Source organism: Cricetulus griseus, assembly GCF_003668045.3.
Source record: "Cricetulus griseus strain 17A/GY chromosome 1 unlocalized genomic scaffold, alternate assembly CriGri-PICRH-1.0 chr1_1, whole genome shotgun sequence".
NCBI classification, from domain to species: domain Eukaryota; kingdom Metazoa; phylum Chordata; class Mammalia; order Rodentia; family Cricetidae; genus Cricetulus; species Cricetulus griseus.
In genome coordinates, this window is record NW_023276807.1 from 28,907,376 (window position 1) to 28,934,630 (window position 27,255).

General features: G+C 38.6%; 1 protein-coding gene across 2 annotated transcripts in view; it reads left to right on the plus strand.

The window, feature by feature from the left end:
• Positions 1-26,280, plus strand: part of Ptchd4 (patched domain containing 4) — a 178,055-nt gene extending 151,775 nt beyond the window's left edge. For both annotated transcript variants that reach the window (XM_035452899.1, XM_027387472.2), the window contains exon 3: positions 24,647-26,280. In XM_035452899.1, the coding sequence (XP_035308790.1) occupies positions 24,647-26,280 (1,634 nt within the window). The remainder of the gene's footprint in view (positions 1-24,646) is intronic.
• Positions 26,281-27,255: the final 975 nt, after the last annotated feature.

A 27,255-nucleotide genomic window follows, 5' to 3' on the forward strand; every position in this document is an offset into this window, starting at 1 on the left:
CATCTTTCATGGGCATTGCTCATGCACATGGTAAACAGACATGCATGCAGACAAAACAAAACCTATGCCCTTAAAATACAAATAAAAACTGAAAGCACAGGAACAATGATATTAAATAATAACAATAGCTAACCTTATCAATACTTTACTAATATCCAAAGATACTACCAAAGTCATTACTAATAGCATGTTATTTAATCTGCATGGAAACCAGATGAACTAGGTCCTACTGATGAATACTCATTCTCAGATGGGCAGTAATGAAGGACAGATACAAGTGCCTTCCACAAGGAGATAGGACTAGGATCTAGGGCCCAGATAGGATACTAGCAAGCTGAACTTTTACCAAATCTGAGTCGTGGAGCTAAGGCTAAATAAGTAAAAGCTAATGATGGGGATGCAGACCAAGAGGCATTTTGTCTAAGTTGACTTACACAGAGGTCTTTCAGGTTTCCCGTGTGGTAGGCATTTGCTACATATTACTAACATACTTCATCTGAGGCAAACAAAATATTTAACTAACTGTCTGCCTGGGATTATACAGCATGCATGGCTTTGTAGATTCCATTGTCTCTAAGTATCTTACATACATTCCTTATGGTGTTTAAACTGACTCAAACCACAGTACTGGTTTCCATCTCAGGATTACATTTCATTTCCAGAATTCTCCTGGCCATCATTATTTAAAGTAGCATTAAGGCTGTGTTTTACTGCGACTGAGTCATTCTAAACATAAATAGTGGTTTTCATTTCCGTAGCTATATGTTCACACCCACTGTATGCCAAGCACCCTGCTAGGTGTTCCACATTTAATTTGTGCAGTATTCTTGAAGGCTTTGATTGAAGGAACCACTGTGTCTTTTCTATGTGCATCATTATTATTATGTCATTGTTCACAGATTGCAATCTTCTCCAACAGATCATTAGCCACCTGCAGTTTCAGATTTTAGATTCACTCTGAAGAGAGAGATTATTAAAATGTGTATCATTGAAGTCAGAAAGAAATATGAGACTGATGTGGTTGAATTTAGAGGCATGGCATAATTAGGTGTGACCAAAGCCTTGGTGAGTTAAATTTGCCCCTTTGGGTTAAAACTATGGCATTTCTTCGGTAGAATATTGGCAGAAACCAGGGTGAGGTCTCCATAGCATGGGTTATATAAGCTGTAGAGTAATCTTATCTGTTTGGGTAAGTGATACTAGAACAAAGGAAAATGACCTAGTTCAGCCTTCATTGTATCATACGATGTTCAAAAGAAAACTCTCCCAAATAGAGTGACACTATGTTAATGTTAATAAGCCCATTCTCTGAATTACTAAGCACACATGTGCAGAATCAGTTGTGACTCCTTGGGGGAAAAACTAGCCACTGTGTCCCAGAAGCAGATTCTAAGCAGAAAAAGAAAGACCAAACTCCAAACGATGTCATACCAAACAGGCATCAGCTAGAGGGTGAGGATGGGAGTGTGAAGCTAGAATTAGTAATGACTAGTTTTTTGCCCAATGCTTGCCCCAATAAGAGCAACTGGAGCCTTAAGGCATGTCATAAAACTAGATTCCCAAACTTGTAAATGGAAGAGCCCTCTCAGGGTTCATCATGCAGTCCCTGGCCTACATATGGTTCCAATGATAGCTTGGTTTTCACATATTTTGCTTAACTGTTATTGTCTACTTCATAGGCTACTGTAGGCCACTCTAGAGCTCAGGCACTATTCTGCATTAGAGCCAATTTGCAGTGTCAGTCCCAATCAGTTTCATGCATGAGTTACTAAATATCTGCGTATATAAACCCTCTCCATCTCTCAAATAGTAAAGAATCGGCTTCAGATAAAGATAAGGAATCCAGACACTGCTACAGTTACCACCACTTTCTTAGGTAGAGGAAATCTGAAAGCAACTTCTAGCAGGTCATGTTTCCACTATTTCCAGTGGCCTAATTACCTCCTGGAACATGTCAGGCAAGTCCCTGTTTTGTTGCATTTACCATCTTCTTCACTTATTTCAGGCCATATTTCATGCAATCTTCAAGGCAAGCTTTTTGCTGTCTTATTTAAAATTCCTATGAGCTGGGAATGGTGACACAAAACCCTGAATTCAGAAACTCATGAGGCTGAGACAGAATGATCATTTGTTCTCTGAAGTTTAAGACCAAACTGGGCAACATAGTGGGGTTCCATTTCAAACATGAAACAAGTAAAATAGAATAGTCACCTATCCCTACCTGCAGACACTTCAGATTCTCCATTTCTGCCTAAGTTTTCTTATTCATCAACACATAATACATCGAGCTTATTTCTTCTAGTGTTTTTCTCACTAGAATGTAAAGCCAAACAGCAAAGGGGCTCTCTGTCTTCATCCCTGCTCTCTCCCCAGTATGTAAAATCCTGTCTAGTTCATATCATCTAATCAGTAAATACACACCCAACAAAACAATTAGTGAATAAAAAAGGTCTCCACTTGCAAGTATTTCTGTTCCTGAAATAAGATGTTAATATAAACTGTTCATTTTATTTCAATACCTAAGAAAATGCATCCATTTTCACCTACAAAAATCTGGGCTCCTCTTTGTAATCATGAAGAATGATTAAGGGTTTGCAGGGACTGTTCAGCCTAGCTGGATGGCAGAGTTCTCATTAGGCACATAGGAGGCCCTAGGCTCTGTCATCAGCACTGCAGAAACAAAATACTTAACAGGTGCGTTTGGAAATGTATCTTCCCTCTTGAAATATTCCTTTCTACTGGCAGGGTAGACCGAGAGAGGAAAATCAAGCTGCAAAACTGAAAAGGAAGCATTTTCTGCCCACATACATGCACAGAAATTATGTGTGGGGACATTGGGCTTAAATGGTATGGGTATTCGTAAATGTACTGACGAGGCCTCTCACCCTGAGCTACCAGAATGCCAGGAGAATTCTTTTTAGTGAATCCCAAGGGTAGCAATTCATTTTGTAAAGTTAATTGGAATGCAGGGGATGAATATATTTCTTCCTTAGCAATTTGGAACAAAAGAAAACAACATGTTTTTTAGTACTTTTGAGTGTGCAGAGTTTACCTACGAGCAAAGGGAATTGGCTCAAGACATATTTACACTGTCCCATAAGAGGAAAAAGGAACAAAGAGAAAGAATAGAATATGAATTTACTTCTGTGGAATCAAAGGACAATTCATTGGCAGTTTTTAAATTGGCTGCTTTGAAAGAGGAAAACCCTGGCTCATCAATCAATCTTCAGGCTGAACTCATCATTAGTTATCAGCCATTTCTGGTTTTAAAAGATTTATTTTATTTTTTTATTGGTGTGTAGGTGTGTGTGTGTGTGTGTGTGTGTGTGTGTGTGTGTGTGTGTGTGTGTGTGTGTTTGGTTGCTATGGAAGCCAGAAGAGGGCATCAGATCTGCTGGAGCTGCACTTAAAGGTGGTGTGAACCCCCTGAGTTGATTTCTGAGAACACCAAACTCCATTCCTCAGCACGAGCAGAAAGAGCTATGAACCACTGAGTTGCCTCCCCAGCCCTGGCCACAGCTTTGTCAACCTGCAGCTTCACCTGCAAGTTTCAGAGTTATTTTATTCAGGCTACCTTTTCCAGTAAGAGCTTTCATCTCACCTGTACTCAACCCACAGTGCCTTGTTCATTAACAGCAGAAGCCTGCGTCCTGGGATTAATGTGTCTTTAAAATGTTTTAGATGCCTATTTCTTTCTTAAGTAGCTATGTTCTGCCACCCAGACTATAAATCTCTCAACGTAGAAACAACAGAACCCTCTTTTCTCTAAGCTTTCAGAACATGAATCATTTGTGCTCATCAAACATGGAAGTGAAAGTATTGCAATTTTACAGTGCTTACAAGAGAACTTCCATGTAGCCTGACTTGATGAGGACTGTGAGGACACTTATCCTGTTGTTCTTGGTCTAAGGTCACTAAATCCCTTGTGTTAGCGCTACTGTAAGTGACCAATGATAGTCAGGATAAGAAAAGGACACCGACTTTAACTTCAGTTCCTCCTTGTGAAAATTGCCTTACTGTTATTTATTCTTGCTGTTGTTGTTGTTGTTGTTATTGTTAATGATTGTGCATGTGCAAAACCGAGGGGTCAGAGGACAACTTTTTGGAGTTAGTTCTCTCCTTCCACTTTTTATACGTGTTCGCACTATTGAACTCACATCACCAGGCAGGCATGACAAACACCTTTATCCCCTGAGCCATCCTCCTCGTATTGATTTTAATAGCTCAGCTAGTTTATCTCCATTTAGTTTTGAGAGGACAAACAGAAATAAAAACGACAGTGATAAGGTGAGGAGAAAGAAGACAGAGTTTGAAAATTAAGAGCTGAAGGCTACTTTGCAAGAGTCCAAAAGAAAAGAAAAAAAAGCAGGAAGTAGGGAATGGTGTGGTCATCACCATCTGTGAAATGCCATTGTGCCAAGTGTCCTTCAGGCCTCTGTCCCTATGCTTACTGCCACACATCTGCCACACAGCCTCTCTCTCTTCTTCCCACCTGACTCCTCTCATGGGAAAGCTAAATTGGTTTAAATCATGTGGGAGTATTATAAATACTGTTTGGTGATGAGAATAAATTGGTTCAAATCACACAGGTACTTCGCTAAGTGCCGACTGATGAGGAAGTTTGGATGTGCTGTAATTTATAAACAAAACGAAGGAGGTTATCGGGAACTTAGACGTTTCTGTGTTTAAGATCTTTGAAATGAAGGGGAAGAATTTAATTTTTTTATTCTTATTTCACTTTATGTATACGGTAGGTTTGGCTGGTGTATATACCACATGCTTGCCTGGTGCCCACAGAGGCAGAAGAGGGCACCAGATCTTCTGGAACTCCAGTTACAGATGGTATGAGCTACCGTCAAGTGGGAGCTTGTAATGGACCAAGGTCCTCTCAAATAGCAGCCTTTACTCTTAACCACGTAGACTTGTCTCCATCCCAAGGAGACTTTTAAACCATTCTATGAGAATAATGTCAGCAGGGTGCCAAAACCAGATAAGGCACAACAGGAAAGAAAACTGCACACCAATGCCACTTAGGCAAAAACTGAAAGCTTCAGCAAAGTACCAGGCAAAGAAAACCAGTAACATATGAAAGTATTATATACTGTGACTAAGGGGCTTTACACATAAAAGTATCTAGCATAGATTATCTTAACATCTATATTAATACACCATATGAATAGAATAAAGGCCAAACACTCATGACTCTCTCCACACAAACAAAAGGCATTTGGCAATTTTAGCCACCATTTATGATTTAAAAATGAAACAAAACAAAGAGACTACAAACCAGTAACAGATGGGGACTTGCATACCAGTGAGATGGCTCACAACAAAACTGTCACATTCCACATTGTAGAAGGAGAAAACCAACTCACACAAATTGTTCTCTCTTCTCCACGAGTGCCATAGCAAGCACAAGTGCACGTGCACACACACACACACACACACACACACACACACACACACACACTAAATGAATGAATTGATGCATATGTAAGTACATAAATGTAATAAAAAGTTTACAGAGAGCTTCTGTAATTCGATGAGAAGTATCTATACCTCTCACAACCATGAAATCCAGACACACTTACTGATAAAAGACCTCACGGTGACTCCCTGAAGGTCAGGACCAGAGCACCAATTGGAATGTTCACTGCTTCCAGCCACAGGCTTCTTACATTTTTTCTACTCATGAAGATTTCTTACCCACAAAACTTTCTAGTAACTCTAAATACATAGAAATATACAATAAGTTTGCAAATCAAACATCTATTAACAAAAACAACATAAACAAATTTATTCTAAAACAATTTGTTGGTGTATAGATTTTATTACTTATAAAGACAAAGAAAATGTACAGCTAATGAGGTGGATGTCATTTTTTTAACAATTAAATTTGATCATTTGGGTTTTTATACTAAAAGACACAGAATCTCATCAACATTTATCAGACTTGACCAAGTTTCAGTTTTATAATAACCTATTTTGAAAATGTCAGTTTTTATAAATGATAGTAAGAAATTATGTTTAGGATCAGTTTAGAAATTCTGTTTTAATCCTAATCCAAAATTCTTTTAACCTCTTTATATGAAAATCAAGTTATCAAATTAACAACTCAAACAGTAATTTTTAAAAATCAAATATTACTTTTTAAATTTTTTTTGAGATTATAATTTAATTACATTTCTCCCTTCTCTTTCCTCCCTCCAAACCCTCCTGTCTATCCCTCCTCCATCTCCTCTAAATTCATGGCCTCCTTTTTCACTAATTGCTATTGCATTCATGTATCTATATGTATGCACATGTATGTTCCTAAATGGAGCCTGATTAGTCCATATAATGTTACTTGTATGCATTTTTTCGAGGTCTTCTCCAGGCAAATGCATACCAATTGGTCATCCAGAACAAAATGGCCAGCCCTGAAAACATACATATATGCAAATTAAACATTTTAATACAATAAGATCCATGGCTATGCTTTGATATTTATATGCCGATGAATAATGCAGGGCAATGCTCAAAGTCTAGGCTTTCTATGGTTAAATTGTTATTTTTCAATGCGACTATAAATACAAACACCAACACTCCTAATATCTATAGTTGACTTGTCTTAGGAGGCATTTATTGGCACTGCCTGCAGGCATGTGCACCACAAACACAAACATATTTCCAGTGTTGTGTTCACAACTGAGGCTGTGGTGAAACCCTGTGAGGCAATCTTGGGAAGCTATGCTGCAATCACCTCAATCTGCTGTACCTCTGTTAGTAAGTTTATTTTTACAGATTTTATTGTCCTTAATGTTGTATTATCTTTTCACTATTGCATATTCAGAAACATTTTACTTTTACCTAATTTTACAGAACCCCCATGTGTTACGTTAAATCTTTCCACCAAAAGCTGCCTGAGCCCCACCGCCACCTGTGAGCTTTACGCCAGCCGCCAACCCGAGTTAGGCCCAAATGAATACACAGAAACTTGTATTAGGTTTAAAGCTGCTTGGCCAATTACTAGGATTCTCATCTGTTAGTTCAGTCTTAATTATCATAAATCTATATATGTTATAAGACTTATCTTTTCAGACGCCTTATTGGTGTCCCTCCTTGTCGGTGGATCTCATCATGCCGCTGGAGCAGGAGTGGAGGGGAAAAGAGAGGACCCTTCCTGTTTCTTCCTCACTTAAATATGAGTCTCCTTGCTATGTCATTTCCTGCCTGGATTACCACTTCTCTACTACATTTCCCAGAATCCTCTTTGACTCCTAGTCTGTCTAACTTCCTGTCTCATTGGCCAAACAGTATTTTATTTAACAATCAATAAGATAAACATACACAGAAGTATTTCCCCCCATCACCCATGTTCAGTAAACCTTATGGAGGGTCCTTCAGGGTCTAGCCAGGATCATTAGGCAAGAAAATAAACTAAACTATATCCAAATCAAAACGGTGAATTTAAGCTATTTTTATGTGACTGTGATGTGATTTTTGCAGAACATTTTAAAGAGTACTCTGAAAAGACATTAGAACTAATAGAAAAGTGCATTGTTTTCAGGATACAATATCAGTACACTGAAATGTATTTTATATGGTAACAATAAATAATACCAAAATCAGGTTAAGAAAATAGTTGTATGTATTGTGACATTAAAGAGAATAAAATCTGCCAGGATAGATTCACAAAAAGAAATGTGAATCTAAAAACTAAAACCAAAAGAAAAAGAAAAAAGCAAAGACTCTGATGAATGAAATTAAAATACAAATAAGTAAAAAGGATGCTTCATGTTTACAGACCAGAAGACAATGCTGTACTTGATCTCTAAATTCAGTGCCATCCTCGCCAGAATCCACAATGGCCTTGTTGAGGAACTGACAAAGTTATCTTAAGTTCCATAGAGAAAGGCAAGTGTCTCAGGCTAGCCAAAACAATGTTGAGTAAAAGAAGTAGAAGCAGACACCCACAACTAATCACTGAACTGAACTGGAATCCAGTTGCAAAGAAGAACGAGTGATGGGCAAAGGGGTCCAGACCAGGCTAGTGAAACCCACAGAAACAGCTGACCTGAACAACAGGGAGCTCTTGGTCCCCAGACTGATGGCTGAGATACCAACATGGGACTGATCCAGACCCCAGGAATGTGGGTTCAGTGAGGAGATCTCAGAAATCTACGGGACCTCCTGTAGTAGTTCAGTATTTATCCCTAGCATAGGTGTGGACATTGGGAGCCCAATCCACATAGAGGGATACTCCCTGAGCCAAGACACATGGGGGTGGGCCTAGGCCCTATCCCAAAGGTTATGATAAACTCTGATGACACCCTATGGAAGGCCTCACCCTCCCTGAGGAGCAGAAAGGATGTGATAGATAGGGTTTTAGTTGGGGGGGAATGGGGCAGGGGAGGAGGGGAGGGAGTGGGAACTGCGATTGTCATGTAAAACAATCTTGTTTCTAATTCAAATAAAAAAGAAGATAGAGAAACCATTCTTTCATATTTCAAATTTGACTGTAAAATAAGGTGATAGGAGCTGGAGAAATGGCTCAGTAGTTAGAGAGCTTGATGCTCTTCCAGGGGGCCGAGTTTGAATCCTAACACACTAGTTAGATGGTCTCAACCACCAATGATTACAGCTCCAGAGGACTGATGCCCTCTTCTGGCCGCCTCTGTCACATGTACTCACATGTCCATACCCCTTGTCCTAGATTTCTTCTCTGTTGCTGTGATACAACACCAATCAAGACAAACTTATGGAAGAAGGGGTTTATTTCATCGTGCAGTTTCCACTTCCTTGTAGAGCGATACCAAGGCTAGAATTCAAGGCAGACGTTTAAAGAAGAAACCACAGAGGAATGCTACTTACTGGCTTGACTTGTCCTCAGACTCATATTCAGCTACCTTTACAATATAGCCCAGACCCACCTGCCTAAGGATGGCACCACCCATAGTGGGCTGGGCCCTCCTACTTCAAATAGCAATCAAGAAAATAACTCAAAATCATGCCCACAGACCAATCTGATGGAAGAAATTCCTTAGTTGAGGTTCCCTCTTCCCAGAAGTGTCAAGTTGATAACCAAAATGAATCATTACAACTCTATATGTACACATAATTACAAAGTTAACTAAACATTTAAAAAAGAATGCTATAAATTGTGGCCATTGAAACATGATGATACTGACACAAAGACAGATACATAGATCAATGGAATGGAATGAAGATTTAAGTAGTAAGTCTTTACATTTATAGTTAATTGACTTTGACAAAAATTAAACATAAACAATCCAATTTGAAAAGGCAGTTCTTTCAACCAATGTTTCTAAAGCAGCTGGATAACCACATGCAAAACAAAACAAAAAAAAAAGTTGAAAATAAAGATTATAGAGCATGATGGTGCAAACCTGTAATCCCAACCACTGGTAGGTAAAGGTAGGAGAATTGCTTTAAGATCAAGGGCAGCCTGTTCTACATAGCAAGTTCCAGACTACCGAGGACTCTGTAGTGAGACCCTGTATCAAAACCCAAAATCTGGTATAGACACACATGTAAGAGCTAATGCATAAAACCAGTGGAATAAGAGACAAGTGACCTTGCCTATGGAAAGTGTTTTTAGATCCTACAAACAAGAAAAGATGAGCAAATTGGATTTACCAAAGTCAGAAATTCTTATATTTCAAAATATACCAACCACCAAGGTTAGAAATTTTGCACACAGTTTCAGACCATATGTTTGCTCAAATATGAATATGAGATAATATTTTCAGAAAACATATCTGCTAAGGCATTGTTTTAAGCCAGAGCAATTTTATAGATAGAGCATCTACTTAGCATGTTCAAGGCCATGAGCTGAATCTCTAGAAGATAGATGATAGACCACAAACAGACAGACAGAATTGCATCTAAGCTATCAAAAAAACTACAACCTACTAATAAAAAGAATTAACTCAAGCTCAAAAGTGGAAAATGTGCTCAATATGCTTTTTGTGCTTAACAAATTTACCCGTAAAAGATTGTATCAGCTCTACACTCCAAAAATATTGCTTTTTGAACCTGATGCACCAACAGCACTCCTGGATGCTGGTGAGAAAACACCAATTAAGACAGTCTTGGTTTCACTGTTGTATATGGCTACAGATAGAATTTCATCTGGGTTACAGTGAAGTAAGACATGATGGCCCGGAAGAAGGCAACATCTGAAGTATATGATGGGGGATGTCCTTCTGTAAATATGTTTATCTTATTGGTTGATGAATAAAACACTGGCCAATGAGGCAAGAGGATAGGTGGGGCTAGGAGACAAGGAGAATTCTGGGAAAGGCAGTCAGAGGGAGTCCACCATATAGACACTAAGATGGGACATGCCGGGCGTTCTCTGGTAAGATAAGACCATGTAGAAATACATAGATTAGTAGTAATAGATTAATAATTAAAACAGAGCTAGCAAAATAAGAAGCCCTAGCCATTGGCCAACAGTTTAATAATTAATATAGTGTCTGTGTGTTCATTTGGGGCTGAAGCGGCGGGACAAGAAGCTGCCCAGAACAATGTGGCAGAACAGATAGCACACAAGCATTTGACTGCAAAAAAAAAAAAAAATTGGCAATTTTAAGGTTACCAATTTCTACTCTAAATATCAAAGAACATTCCAAACTTCACATAGTACTAGGTCATGACATGTCATTTGGTAGGATATAAACTATATAATCAGACATGTGGGGAAGACTGACTGTATTCTCAGATTGTGCCATGATTTTCATACGGTAAGTTCTTAGTTATTACTTGTCTATTCATTGACTGGTTACTTTGAGAGGTGAGCTATTTCATTTGAAGATTCTCATGCCAGCATTCATAAGGAATCTCAGAAAGTGTCAAAGAGAAATAAATGTTATAAGCGTCTAATGTCCTGTTTGCTACCTTATAGTATGGGATGGCAACCCTGGGGCGGTTGTCATCTGACTCTCTTTTATTTGTTTTAGGATTTTATTTTTATTATTTATTTATTTATTTATTACAAATACAATGTTCTGTCCATATGTGTCTCTGCATGCCAGAAGAGGACACCAGATCTCATTTCAGATTGTTGTGAGCCACCATGTGGTGGCTGGGAAGTAAACTCAGGACCTCTGGAAGACTAGCTAGTGTTCTTAATAACTGGGCCATCTCTCCAGCCCCCTGACTCTTTCTTATACTGTTTTCTTAATGAATCTCTTCATAATAGGGATGAACAGGACAGAGTCCATTAGGATTATCAAATCAGAAAGAAGAAATAATATTCACCACAGGGAAATTTAGGAGGATTTGCAGTAGGGTGAATATTCTTAAAATATATTGTATGCATGCAATTCTTTAAAAAATTAAAATATTATGTATTTTAAGAAAGTTCACACTGAGAGCTTGATAATTATTCTGACATGTTAATATAATTCACCATCATGGCCATGAATATGTTCCAGAATTGATGCCAAAATATAAATTAGTACCCTACGAACATACAACTAACACATCCTAAATCAATACTGATCACCAATAAAAATGCTGGTTTGCATGAACAGAACAGCTGATTACAATGTGGGAAGGATAGTATCAAAGGTGTAGCTTTTATCAATCAATCCCATCACTACCACAAGATAGAGGCTTGAATCTGTTTCTGCACATGAATAAATAAACACACAGTAGCTTCTTATGGAAGACCATCAGGTGAGGGATAAATACAGCTGGGACTTGAATCTGGGTTTTTCACACTCCAATTTGAACTTGATACTCCTTTCCACACTGCTTTCTGCCTCCACCCCCTTATTTTCATTCTCTATCTTTAGAAATTAACATCAAATATTTTCTCACACATCTTCTGCCTATAAACTTCCATTGCAATAAGGCCAGGTTAATCAGTGGACTTAGCTGCAGACCATGGCGGCAGACTTCAGAAAACTTGTGCTGAGAAGGGGCCTTTGCAACGGTCATGGAAACCTGTGGTTGGCAGAGGTACATCCAAACGCAAATACTCCATAATTTCTAAAAGGACCTGCTGACCCCACAGGCTGCATTCTAAAAGAAATTCTGGTTTGCTTTGTGAGCCAAAGGATAATTAGTTTGGAAAGTTCCCTCGTTTCCAGAGAACATCTCTGTGGGCTTATTCTGAATAGCAGCACACATAAAAATACCTCAGTAGTTGAATGCAGTCAACTAAAAACCAGTGTTTATCATTGTTTTCCCCCATAACTAGCTTCTTTTTTATTTATTTATTATGCATACAGTGTCCTGCCTACACTAGAAGAGGACATCAGACCTCATTATAGATGGTTGTGAGCCACCATGTGGTTGCTGGGACTTGAACTCCGGACCTCTGGAAGGGCAGTCAATGTTTTTAACCACTGGGGCATCTCTCCAGCCCCCCACAACTAACTTGTAAAGACGAAAAGAAATTTCAAAACTGAGAAAAAAATCTAAACCTACTTTAGGCCTGGTTCAAATTCAACATTCTGCCTTTGGAAATTAACACAAAGTGTTTTCTTTCTTTTCTTTTTCTGTTTAATTTATTTATTATTTTACATTCCAACCATAGTTTCCCCTCTCTTCCCATGCCCCCCACCTTCCATCCACCCACCCCTCTTCAATCCTCTCCTCCTCTGTTTCCATTCAGAAAGGGGCGGGCCTCCCATGGGTGTCAACAACACATGGCATATCAAGTTGTAGTAAGACTACACACCTCCCCTTGTATTTAGGCTGGGCAAGGCAACCCAGTATGAGAAAAAGGTTCCCAAGTGCCATCCAAAGCATTGGGAATATCCCCTGCTCCCATTGTTAGGAGTCCCTCAAATAGGCCAGGCTACACAACAGTCTCATATATGTAGAGAGCCCAAGTCAGTCCCATGCAAGCTTTCTGGCTGTTGGTTCACTTTCTGTGAGTTCCTATGAGCCAAGATAGTAGTTTCTGTGGGTTTTGTTGTGATGTTCTTGACCCCTCTAGTTTCTACAATCCTTCCTCCCTCTCTCCAGCAGGATTCCCTGAGCTCAGGGAATCCTGAGAGATGTTTGGCTGTGGGCCTCTATATCTGTTGCTAGATGAAGCTTCTCTGATGACAGTTGGGGTAGTCATCAATCTGGTCACAGGATGTGGCCAGTTCGGGTTATACATCCACTATTGCTAGGAGTCTTAGATGAGTTCATCCTTGTAGATTCGTGGGAGTTTCCCTTGCATCAGGGTTCTAGCTGACCCCGAAAAGCAGCCCCTCCTTCTAGTCATCTCTTTCAGTACTCTCTCCCTCTGTCCACCCCCAGCATCCAAGTATCCTCGGACACATCTGTTTATGAACTGACTTTGCAGTAAAGGACAGCTAAGAAGCAGAATGAGAGCCTTTGTAGTGAAAGGGAAGCCTGTCCTTGGCTGAGATGCATGCAGTGGCTCACACAACTCCACACCTTTTTCAGCAACAGCTAACATTCTGATGAGCACTAGCTATGTGCCAGGTAAATTTCCACCGAGTCGTGTGTATATTCCTCTAAACACACCAACCTTTCAAAAGTTAGTCGTCTTCTTTTTCTCTACAGCTTAGCAAGGAGAACCCAAAATAGCCCATTTGCCTTTGGCCATACATCTGGTAGATCACAGTGAGGGCACTTAAATGGATGAAGCCCTGTAGTTAGTTAGCCCCCAAATTCTATTACCTCCCGATTGTTGGTGCATGAAGAAGTTTGACTTCTCTGTGGATTACTTTCCTTTTTCTTTTTCTAGGGATGGACGCAAAGGAGAGGATATAGGTCTAATGTACTTTTAAAAGACCTTCTCCAATAAGGTTAATTCATCCATAAAAGAAAACCAAAAAGGAAGTTCTGGTTCACGAATTTAATGACTACTCAAATGAATGGAACCATGTCAGGCATGAGCTTCCTGGTTAAATGAGTTTCCATGGGCAACGTGCCATGCTATTCAGAGTTGATTGCAACCCTACACTCCTTTCTTCAAGAGGGGGAAATGTTTTAAAAAAAAAAACCACTCTAGAATTCCTCCAACACACATGTCCTCTGAAGAGCCATGCTTTTACCAAGCATCCGTGTACAACTCTGAAAATTATTCAAAATATGTAAAAGAAACTGATTTGGTGCCTAATTTAAATTTGCCAAGTAAGAGTCCTTTCATTTCAAATACATTTCTAATGATTAGAGCAGACATTTTTTTTAAGAACTCTGTAGCTTTTGGTGTGACAGAAATCCTAAGTCCCCATCCATTTTACTCTTTACAGAATAAAAAATCCCCAAAGCTGGCAATTAATGAACTGTTAAATTCAGACATATGGATGTGATATGATTTTTAAATGGGACAAATAGCAGTTATTAAACTTCAAAGTGATGGCATTTTCCTGTGTCTTCTTAGTGGGAGGCACTCAGGAAATAACCTTCGAATGAATAACTTAAAATTTCTAATCAATTCCTGTACTTTAAATGTCATTAGCTCAATAAACGCTAATGTTATTTTCATTTTCATTCCTCTAAGTTCTTTCTTCTTTCCTACAGAAACGATCTTTTATCCTGAGTCTCGGCTTTTTAAAATGCATGTTTGTGTTTAGCTTGCACACTACAAGTCTGTCCCTCTTAACCATTGTACGATTTTGGGTTTTCTACCCAACTTTACATTCCTCCATCCACTTTCTCCCTAAAGCATTGAGTCTTTGGTTCATTTGACTCCCAGTGTCCTCTCATAATAATGTCTGGGAGATGTTCATGCTCTTCCCAAATTGTCCCCCTTCTCACAGGCCCAGTTTGTATTCTCTTTTCAGTGAGATCAAATGGAAACATTACTTCCTGGGCAAGCCTTGTATCTTCCTTATGGTATGATTTGGATATGTCAATCACCCCGGGATTTCCTCTCACCAAATGTTCCTGGTTATAACACTTACACTCAAAGAAACCGGGTTATAAAACAACAATAATAAATCTTCAATATATTTCAATTCCTCAAAATAAGATTCATCATGAAGTATCAATACACTCAGGCCAAAGATCACCAAATATACCAGGAAATTTTTACAAATTCAGGTGATGGCAGTGAGGAAAACAGGCATCACTGAGGTGCAGGAGCATTTGAGAAAGAAGGTATTCGAATGGACTCATTTCATTATTTTGGCAAGCATTGTAAGATTTGAAAGAGGGCTAGTTTGTTACTGTTGAGAAGAGAAAATCCCCATTCAGTTATCTCGATAGTTCTTATACCTAGGAATGGAGAACGGCAGAACAGAGCTAAAACTGCCATTAGGAGTCAGCTGCCACTCTCATCCCTCTTCCTAGGGGGCGTTTGGACCATTTTGTACTTCAGAAATACTGTCATTTATGATCATAGAGGGAAATTATTTGGTCTCCATCTATCAAGTCACAGAGTAGCCAGGCCTGGTGCTGTTTTGTCAGATTATAGTCAACAAAACAACCATAAGCCCAGCTATGAACACAAGGCCAGCTCATGGGAAGACCAAAGCTTGTCAGTACTCAGCTGCCAAGCCTTCTATTTCACACTCAAAAAACCAAAAACCAAAAACCAAAAATCAAAAACCAAAAAACAATGTATGTTTATTTTGTACAACTTGAAAAGTATAGAGGTACTGAGAAGAAATGAAAAGTTCCACAGCATGCTTCCTTAGCAGGGAGAACAAAGAGTTCATGGATGCTGTTTCTACGGGGACTTTAGCCCATGGGAGCATCAAGGACCCGAGGAGAGGAAAGCTGATGGAAGAGATCCAGGGCTCCCAGCCAGCTCAGCTGTGGCAGTAAAGCTACCCACAACCAACACATAAAGAAACCAGCATGGTATCCCAGCTCCAAGGATTTGAAACATTCCTGATGGCAAGCAACACGTTTAGTAGGCAAGCAATCTGTTTAGTAGGATCCAAGCACATGTACACAAAGGCCCTCCAAGGAAAGCTTCATTGCCTTCCCATCTTACAAATGACAGAACTAAAACAAGAAGCAAAAAAGAATAACAAGGTCATAAATCTAGGAAGTGGGAGATCTAGGACAAATTCATTAGTCTGCTATGAAGACTATGTAACTAATTAATACACCAATAATATTACTTACATAATTTTACCAGTCTAAGTATGAAAGGGCTTCTGACTATTAAAAATGCATACATATAATATATATGTACACACACACACACACACACACATATATATATATATATATATATATATATATATATATGCAAAGCACATATATACACTCTGGATTTAAGCAGTGTTTATACAAAAAAAATACAAATAGTCCCAAATGGTTAAATGTGAACTGTAGAATGAGAGAGTTTTTCTATTATTCATTATGATGCATATAAACCATCAGATATATAGAATACACTCAACAGTTCTGAGAACCACATACTGTCAAGTTCCTTCTTTTTATTATTAAGAAGCTAACAAAATTCATTAACTCCTTTTACGTGGAAGGAATGAGTATTGTTCAGATTCATGCTGACTTCCTCTGCTCTTTGTACTGTCATGCCTGTTTCACCATGTATCATTCATGCTAGGGTGATGGCATTTCAAGAGAAATCTACTTCTCTTGCTTAAAGACAATGTCAAAAGAAACCTTCAGTCAAAACTAAAACCAGTACATGTCCCTGGCTATGGCAGCTTGAAGAATGCCTGCCAAATTGCTTTCTACCCTATGTCTTCTGAGTTTATATAGGCACCAAGAGCTTAAATGCCTTGTACAACTTTTTGTGAGCTGAGTCACCTTGTGAGACTTGGTAATTTACTTATTTTAGATGACAGTTAATGAAAAATATAAATATGTGTTGATCACCATGGTGAGGTCAGACACCATAGGGGTGACAAATCACCTAAAATACCACCACTTAGATCGAAGTGAAGTATAGTCCCATTTCCCTCTTGTTTGGTTTAGTCTGCAATGGTTTGGTTTTTTTAAATAAGGTCACAGTCTGTAGCCCAAAAACTCACTATGGAGCCCAGATGGTGGCAAACTCATAGTGATCCTCCTGCCTCAGCTTCCCAAATCTCAGGAATGTAAGTATGATACATGATGCCTGAGTCTTTCTAATTGTATATATAAGTAAACAAAAAGCAACTTAGAAGTTTCTTCATTTCAGATTTCATTTCCTGTCATACTACTGAGTCAGCTAGATTCATGAATTATATACTAATTTTCCAATTGGGCCTCATTGGCATCTATCTCTACCTCTACCACAAATTATTAGGCAACAGCCAGCAGGTGCCCTAGGGATGTTGGCTATTAATGAAAGAACCAATAATAAATACTACTTATTATTAAGGTAATTATACATAGTATTACTAAACCTATATTCCATGAATTCATAAAGCATATAAATAATTATGCAAATAAAATATTACTAAACCACTTTTATGCTAACTGAAATAAATTTTAATTTATATTAATTTATAATAATGTAATTATTTTCAATGAAGATGTGTTAAAAATAGATGTTAAACCTGGTCAGTTCGGTTTCACAGACATTTAGCAAATGCCCACTCTATTCCAAATAGCTTGGATATAAAAATGAAAAGGACAAGTTCTTGCCTAAGATAATGAGACATGGTCAGCAATGGACACTTGCAGTTAAGTGTGCTGGAAAAGCAGTGACACTTTATAACAGAGGATAGGCTTGTAGCAGGCCCAGTGGGGTTAAGTGAGCTAGAAATTAGACCAGATTTAGCTATTAAGATTCTGCTAAACACCACATTAAGAATTACACATGGGAACTCCAAAAGCAAGGAGTTCTCTATGAGTGTGGGACCATCCTGATCTACATAGCTAGTTCCAGGTCAGCCAGGATACAGAGGCCCTGTCTCTAAAAGAACTGAAATAAAATCACCAACTAAAGAAAAGAAAGAGTAAATGTGGTCACATGTAATACCTAGCAAGTGGCACAGAACTTGAAATGGTAATGAACTATCCAAATTGTCAGTTGCTCCAATTCCAGGGCCTCTGACAGCCTCTTTTTGCCTAATTGGACATCACGTGCACACAGAGTGCACATGCAGGCAGAACACTCACACACATAAGATAAAAATAATCTTTTTTTAAAAATGGCATCTGTAAAATGTGTCTTAGATTGACAAAAGAATAATATTGCTTTGAAAAAACCCACTTTATGTTTTCCTACACAGGTATGTTGAGTAGTGTTTACTTGAGACTTGGGTGGGATCATAGAGTTCTTGTTCTTGTCCTGATCTCATTGAAGATGGAGGTTATCTTTGTACACTGCTTTTCTCATTGCTGTTACTATCTAGCAAGAAGAAATTTAACCAAGGGAAGATTCATCGAGTCTTACAGATTAAGATGAGGTACAGCCAGTTATGGTAGAAAATGTAAGGTGATAGGACCATGAGGCATCCAGTCACATCACATCTGCAGTCAAGAAGCAAAAACTAGACAGGAAATAGGACCAGGCTGCCAAACATAAACACCTGTCTCCAGTGACTCACTTCCTCCAGCAAGGCTACATACTGTAACGGTTCTATGTCCTTCCAAAGCACCACTGCAAGCTAAGGGTGAAGTGTTCAAATGTGTGAGCCTTGGGAGAACATTCTACATTACAACACAACAGTAGCTATTTAAAAAATGAAATATTTTCTTTAGCACTCTTTTCACTAATATAACCAAAAACAGGACCCAAATGGTCAATCTTTCATGTGTTCCATTGCAAATAGAAGAATGTATTCTTCTATTAATGTATTCTTAACTTGTGATCAGTCATCTGTGCTGGAAGACAAGTAAGTTTTTATTACTGTGTGATGCTTTGTGTTCACTTAGAAACAAGTGTCCACAATATCCTTAAGTCTTTCAGGACATTTAATGCATAGTAGTTTCCATTCATCTCTCTCCTCAAATTATTCTCCCAGCTCCTCTTCCACTCAACTCTCTGAGTCCCTGTTTCTTCTTCCATGAAATGGTGTCAAAGGAAATGTCAGTCATTCAATGTTGGATCAAGTGTGTTACTTATTATTTTATACTAATATGCTTTTCAAATGTGTACTAACATAATTCAAGAAAATCATGATCAAAGTTTTCCGGTATTAAATAATATGTATTTTGACACTAGCTTATTGACAATTTGCTTTATGAACAAACTGATCTCTGGTGAGAGAAAAATAAACACAATTTTATGCACACATGCACTCATACATGCACATATACTGTCTTGGTTTTTGTTTCCTATTGCTGTGATAAGCAGGTGGGGGGTTGGGGGGAAGGGAGGGAGAGGGAGAAGCCTGACATGTGAGGCAGGCTTGTTTCTAATTTTAACTAATAAAAAATAATTTCTTGGGAAAAAAAGAATAAAAAAGGTTGTTGGTCTACAATCCCAAGTCACAGTTCTTCATTGTGGGGAAGTCAAGGCAGGAGCTTGATATTACAGCCACAGTCAAAATTGGAGAAAGAATAACTGTTTGCTTGTGCTTGCCTCTCTCCTCTCATACAGCAGAGGCTCCCAAGCCCAGGGAATAGTGCCATCCACAGTGGCTGGATTCTCCTACATAAATTAGCATAATGAAAACAATCCCTCACTGGCCAACCTGACCTAGATAATTCCTCCTTGAAAGTATCTTACCACGCAAAGATCATATCAGGTTGATAACTCTTTCTCTCTGTCTCTGTGTCTCTGTGTCTCTGTGTCTCTGTCTCTGTCTCTGTCTCTGTCTCTGTCTCTCTCTCTCTCTCTCTCTCTTACACACACACACACACACACACACACACACACACACACACACATACAGACACACTGCACGACCTGTGTTTTCTAATGAGTCAGGTCCTTCATTGAAGTTGTTCCTAAGACAAACCTACTACTACTACTGCTCTGGACTGGAGTAACAGAAAAAATATTCTAAGTTCACGCCATCATGTCATTAGGCAAGCCTTACATTTTATTGATACATCTTCATCTCAGATGGTAGTGCTTTTGTCTTGAGTAACATTTAAAATCTGAAGACTTTCCAAGTAAGCAGAAAATTAAGAAACAAGACACAATTTCATAAACAGAAGCAAAGGTCACAACTTGTTTTAAGTATGCAGATGATTAAGAAATGTAGCACAAGAGTGGGGACTAATTTGATCCAATAAACAAAACACAGCAGGGTTTTTAAAAAGCAAGAAAATAAAACAAACAAACAAATAGAAAAGAACAGGCTGTCCATGGTTCACAAACTCACTAGACATATCAACAGGTCAGAAAGAGTAAATAATCCTCAATCCTCATTTAACTTTTGTAAGACCTCAGTTCTCTGTGAATGGTGGATAAGTTACAACTCTATCTATGTAAAAATAGATAAAATAAATAACTATGATACTAAAATAAATGTCAAAATTGTTAAGAGAAGTTTTCTGTGTTGTAGGATATAAAATACATTATAAAATTATTGTATCTTTTACAATTTTTCACTGGAAATGTATCCTATTTTGTGATCTGGAAAGGGTTATTAATTAAGCAGGTATGTGTGTAAGTAATTTGTTTTTCTCTCAATTAAATCAGTAATTCTCAATTAAGGGCAGTTTTGTTCCTCGAGAGTATATATCAATATCTGTAGAAATATTTTATTACTATGATTGTGGCTGTACTGTGGAGATCAAGTGGGTAGAGGACAGAAAATAAAGTTAGACTTCCTACAATGTAGGTGACGGTCCCAAAAGTAAAAAAAAAAAAAAATTACACAGACAAAGGTGTTAATAGTTTCAAGATTGGTAAATCCTGACATTAAACAAACAAAAGATTCACCAAGCACTCATTTCTCCATGTAATACTTATATTATTTAATATTTCTCTGAGAATTTAGTAGAATGGGTTTTCATCATATTCACTCTCACTCCTGCAACTATTCCCATATTCACATCCCCTTTTCTTACCACCCAACTTTGTGCCCTGTTTTCTCCTTCATCGTGATGAGTGTGTGCTACCATGTGGCTCTCCTTTGGGGCACAGTCAACTCACCAAGGGTTATACTCTCAGGGAAAACTGGCCCTTCCTCCATCTTCCACCAAATCACTTTGGCCTATTCTTATCTCGAATATGTCCCTGCATTATTGTTTTTCCAGAAATAGTAATGGTTTCATCATAGTGACACTATTTTTTGCATGAATATATTCCTACTTTTAAAACAGGAATATTAGACAATGAGATCTCTTTCCCTCAGGACCATGTGAATCAAAATGGCCTGAGATGACTGACGCATAGAGATTTTTTTCCTTTGCCTTTACATCTCATGTGTCAACTTATTTAAAAGTCCTAGATAGATGTATTTTGGTTTGTAGAATAGTAAAGAGTATGCAGCTCTTCTGGATAGAATTGATACTGATATAATTATGAATATATATATATATATATATATAATTTATGATACTTAATTTGTGATAAAAATATATTTGAGGGCTTATCAAGAATTCAGAGGTAAATGGGAGTCGGTGGGTAGAATGCCTGCCTAACATACACAAAGAGCTGGGTTTGATCTTCAGCACTACTTAGTGGTTCATGTGGTGAGTTACAGCACTAGAGAGAGTTGGAAAAAAGGGGGTTGGAGTTCACAATAGTTCCTGACTATATAGAAAATCCTGGCCAACTTTTGCTACATTCGACCCTATCTCAAAAACAAAAGATATTAATGGATATATTATAGATATCTTTAATGGTCTCATATATTCTGCATAAAAATAATATTTTCCAGAGCAAAATGACATACAATTCATTTCCTAACTTTGAATATACACCCTAACCAGAACAGAATTTATCCTGAGAAATTTTTGTTTTGTTCCAAAACAAATTGGCTTGTGGCTGAGGACATAAATAAGCGAATAATTATCCAGATAAGATTTTATGAAACATAAAAATGTCAGTATAACAGGGACCGTGCAATGTGGTTTTGTGTCAAAGAGGACTGAGCTGACCTTAAACAGACTAATGAGCACAAGAAGCAATGAGAGACACAGAATATCGGATGAACAAAACGGTAAGACTGGTCATAGCCGTATTCATGAAACCATAAACAAACAGCCATTGCTGGGACAGCCAATAAGTTTGAGCTGCTAAGAGGTGACCAAATTGTGTGACAATCAGAAGAGTGAGTATCATGGAAAAACCTTATAAAATACCTACACCATTACTTACAAATAAGATAAAACATGCCATGTTCAGAGATCACATTTTTATTCTCAATGAATATGTAAAACTAACAGAGGCATCATCACTGACCCACACACAGAGACTTTTGTAATTACAAAACACAAAAACCTGCCCTACATAGGCTATCTAATGCTCCATTAAAATGACCATTAGCAAAGGCAAGCCAAATTTAGTCTCAGCACTGTGTGGCTTTTCCATCCCTAGTGACTACAAGGAAAACTAATGCCCTCATTTCCAAAGAAAGGTGCTATAATTAAAGTCTCATTTCAATGACTCTAACCACTATCATAACAGATTTCCCAGTCAAAAGAATAAGAGAGAAAGAATTCTTCTTAGTCAATGAGTCTTACCGGAGAAACAAATGAACAATCGTTGTTTGTTTCATCAATAGAATAGCATCTTTCCTGACAGGAGACTCAGAAAAGACACCAAAGGTTTTATAATCAAGGTCAGAACTCTCCTGCTTACTTCCCTTTAGTAGTTAATAATAATTAATAATTATTAATAATTATTAATAATAATAATAGCTCCCCAAAGAGGGCTAATGTGCTTTGAAAATCAAAGATTAACTTCATATATACTTAAATTTATACACACTATCATCAAATAAATTTATGAAACATGACTCATTGGCTAGCCATTTAAAAAATTATGGATGCTCACTCTCCTGCAATGCATCACTATTCTGGGAAGAGAGTCAACCACATCGAACAAACTCACACGAGGCCTCCAGAGGAAGCCTATGGCTCTTCCAGGTGAGTCTATGGTGCCGTTTAGGATAAAACACCTTTGAATTTTACAATTGGCTCCTTAGATGATTCCCAGTTACACGGAATTGTCTAACACCAGAGTTGAAAAACACTTTGGAAAATAAGTCTAAAAATAAAAGGAAGGAAGGAAATGAATGCTAGGGATCAAGCCATAAAATCTTCCACCAATACAAGCCCAGAGCACTTGTGCTAAGACTAGCAACTGCAGCGTCTTCCACTAAAGCACTGCTAATTGAATCATGGGTAGAGCTCTTACTTAATTCCAGTATCTAGGTAACATACAAGGGTCATTATCCAGATTTTTGTGAATTAGGTCATTCTGTGTTGTTCTTCAATGTCAAAATTGTCTAAAGCACTTCTTGAAAAAGAACCCAAGGACAACTTGTGTCAGCTCATAGGACTGGTTCATGTTTGGGATTGCTATGCCTACAATGGGAAGGATAATCTATAATGATTTCTATCCAGGCAGAAAGTTACCACTGCATATATTCTTGGTGATGATTGACAGGTCAGATTTAAGGAAGTGGAGGAAAAAGAGGAGATTACAATTATAGTCTAATATATTTGCTTTTACAGCAGCTTTCTTCTTCTGCTAGTAAGAAAGTAATTTTTTTCTTAAAACCTCTCAGTTTCTTGAAAGTAACCAGACAGAGCCAAGAGCAGATATCAGATTTTCAAGTAATATTTGTTGACTAAATCCTTTGCCTGTTCTTTCTTGTATACCACATATATCAGAGGGTGACCAGAAATTGGTTAGAAAGAAGTATTCTTCATCCACGGGCATGAAAGAAAGGTGTTTGTTCAGTCACCATGGAAATAAAAGCTTCTAAGGGTCTCAGAAGCATTTGTAGTGATCTCTAGGCCCTGGGGACTTTTATGTGACCTAGGAAACTGTTTGTAGTTGCATCCAGCATTAATCAGTAAAACCCCAGGGCTGGAAGTGCCTGATGCTCAAACAAGAGAGCCAGAGTTTGGTGCAGGCACTTAGAACCTACTTTAATGCTAGGTGAGCATGGCGACCCACCTATGGTCTAGCTTTGGAAGGAGGAGATGGGGGATCCCTAAGACAAGCTGGCCAGTGAGACATGCCTGATTGGTGAGGTCTGGGTCTGACTGAGAGATTCTACTTCAAACGAATAAGGTTGGAGAACCATCAAAAGCATCCCTGAATTCATCTCTAAGCCTGCACATGCACTGGCACACATAATCACATGTATCAGCACACTTGTGTAAACACTAATGAACCCATTAGAAAGAGAAAAATAACAGAAAAAAACCTACATGAATTGGTAATGAGCATATTATCACCACTATTTTAAAAAGTAGTCAGTTAAGTATTTGATATCATCTTGCAAGTCAATAAATCGGCACATGAATCCATCTCAAAGGACTGTGGATGAGTTAGCCAAGCTTGTGCATTGATATTAAAGATGCAGGTGACAGCTTTTGCTCTTGACAACTTAGGAAGACTGAGTATGCAGGGAGAAAATACCATGTGGATACAGCATTACATCTACAACTTTTCAGGTAAATAGAATAGATAATGAATATATTTTGCCCAGAATAGCAATAAACTCAGTCTTTACTTGAACGTAAACAGGGACCAAATATGTCCTCTGAATTGCTAGTAAGAAAAAAATGCTACTTCGACGAATAGAGTATGCACATTTAGTATCAATAATTTACATGGAAATCCACTTGAGCCATGGGTGGAAATAAAAGCAACTATTCTTTTTCTTTCTTTTAACATTAGGTCATGGAACTAAAGGAGTATTTGAGCTTCTGTCTGGATGGCGGAGAACCAAAGAGAATTTACCCTTCAAAGACAGGGTAGCAGACGCCTATTCTGATGTGATGGTCACCTACACCATGACCAGCTCCCTGTACTTCATCACCTTTGGTATGGGTGCCAGCCCCTTCACAAACATAGAGGCAGTGAAGATCTTCTGTCAGAATATGTGCGTCTCTATTCTATTGAACTACTTCTACATTTTCTCTTTCTTTGGCTCTTGCCTGGTCTTTGCTGGACAACTAGAACAAAATCGATACCACAGCATCTTTTGCTGTAAGATCCCCTCTGCCGAATACCTGGACCGCAAACCTGTGTGGTTCCAGACAGTAATGAGTGATGGGCACCAACAGACGTCCCATCACGAGACAAACCCCTACCAGCACCATTTCATTCAGCACTTCCTCCGAGAACATTACAATGAATGGATTACCAATATCTATGTGAAGCCATTTGTGGTCATCCTGTATCTCATTTATGCCTCCTTCTCCTTTATGGGGTGCTTGCAGATCAGTGATGGAGCTAGCATCATCAACCTACTAGCCAGCGACTCCCCAAGTGTTTCCTATGCCATGGTTCAGCAAAAGTATTTCAGCAACTATAGTCCCGTAATAGGATTCTATGTCTATGAACCCCTTGAGTACTGGAACAGCAGTGTCCAGGAGGATCTCCAGAGGCTCTGTAGTGGGTTCACGGCGGTGTCCTGGGTGGAACAGTACTATCAGTTTCTGAAAGTCAGCAACATCAGTGCCAGTAACAAGACTGACTTCATCAGTGTCCTACAAAGCTCGTTTTTAAAAAAGCCAGAATTCCAGCATTTTCGGAATGATATCATTTTCTCTAAGGCAGGGGATGAAAACAACATCATCGCTTCTCGATTGTATCTGGTGGCCAGGACTAGCAGGGACAAGCAGAAGGAAGTCATAGAAGTTCTGGATAAGTTGAGGCCCCTGTCTCTCTCAAAGAGCATCCGGTTCATCGTGTTTAACCCTTCCTTTGTTTTCACAGACCATTACAGTTTGTCTGTCACTGTGCCTGTCCTGATCGCAGGTTTCGGGGTACTCCTGGTGTTAATCCTGACTTTCATCCTAGTGATCCACCCTCTGGGAAACTTCTGGCTCATTCTTAGTGTCACCTCAATTGAACTGGGTGTTCTGGGCTTAATGACCCTGTGGAATGTCGACATGGATTGCATTTCTATCTTGTGCCTTATCTACACTTTAAATTTTGCCATTGACCACTGTGCACCACTGCTTTACACGTTTGTATTAGCAACTGAGCACACCAGGACACAATGTATAAAACGCTCCCTGCAAGAGCATGGGACAGCCATTTTGCAAAACATTACTTCTTTTCTTATTGGGTTGGTCCCCCTCCTATTTGTGCCTTCAAACCTGACCTTCACACTGTTCAAATGCTTGCTGCTGAGCGGGGGTTGCACGCTTCTGCACTGTTTTGTTATCTTACCTGTGTTCCTAACCTTTTTTCCCCCTTCCAAAAAACATCACAAGAAAAAGAAACGTGCCAAAAGAAAGGAGAGAGAGGAAATTGAATGCATAGAAATTCAAGAGAACCCTGATCATGTCACCACAGTTTGAGAGTGGAGACTTTTTCTTTTCCAGTGTTGCACAATGATGCAGAGCAAGTAAAGCTCAGACCTCAGCTGCTTGGGCTGGCCAGTGGTAACAAGGCAAGTCAGATCAAGAGTGCATTATTCACAACACATCCAAGGGTCTGCTTCCTGTGGGGGGAAGGGAATATAAAGAAGGAAAGTTATTCGCAACCTTGTTCTCCATGAGAGATAAATTTCCAGACATTGATCTTACAGCTTTGCCAAGGAATGGGTGGATCTCATATGTTAAGACAGAAGGCTGGAAGACCTAAAGATTTAGAAGAAATGAAGAAGAGAGTAGGTGGTCTCCAGATAGGGGGAAAAGACATAGAAAATGTCTAAATTGCCATGGCCCTTTTCATGTTTGTTTTTTGAACAAGTCAGTCAAAGGAAACCTATGCATATGGGAAGTACATATTTAATCCTGTCTAAACCAAAGGATCACCCAATCCATTTTGTGTGTACATATAAGTATACAGATACTTATATTTGTCTTTAGTGTCTATTGGTGTTTGGGTGAAGGAAGGTGTCCATTTGCATATAGGCTGGCCTTTCTCTAGAAAGTCAAATCAGCTTTAGCCAAATACATAAGTTCATTAGAGGTGATGCAAAACATAGAAATGGCCACTTAAAATCAACTCAACTGTCTAGACAGCAAGAGTGTTTTCAACTGTGTGATAACAAAATAAAAAGAAATTTGAATCCATCAAATTCTACATGTCATGTTGTTGGTCATTGAGATTCTAACTTTGGGATGACTTCACAAAAACATCAAAAGACATTTGAGCTAATCAGCATGTGGAGAAATGTTTAAAACCTAAAATAGTTAAGATGGCTTATGATTGCCTTTAAAATTTCTGTATTTTTCGAAGGCCAGCATGGCTGCTTTTGGATTCCTCACCCACCTGCAAATGAACACTAAAAGCATACTGTACATGCACACATGTGTAAGGGTACAAGG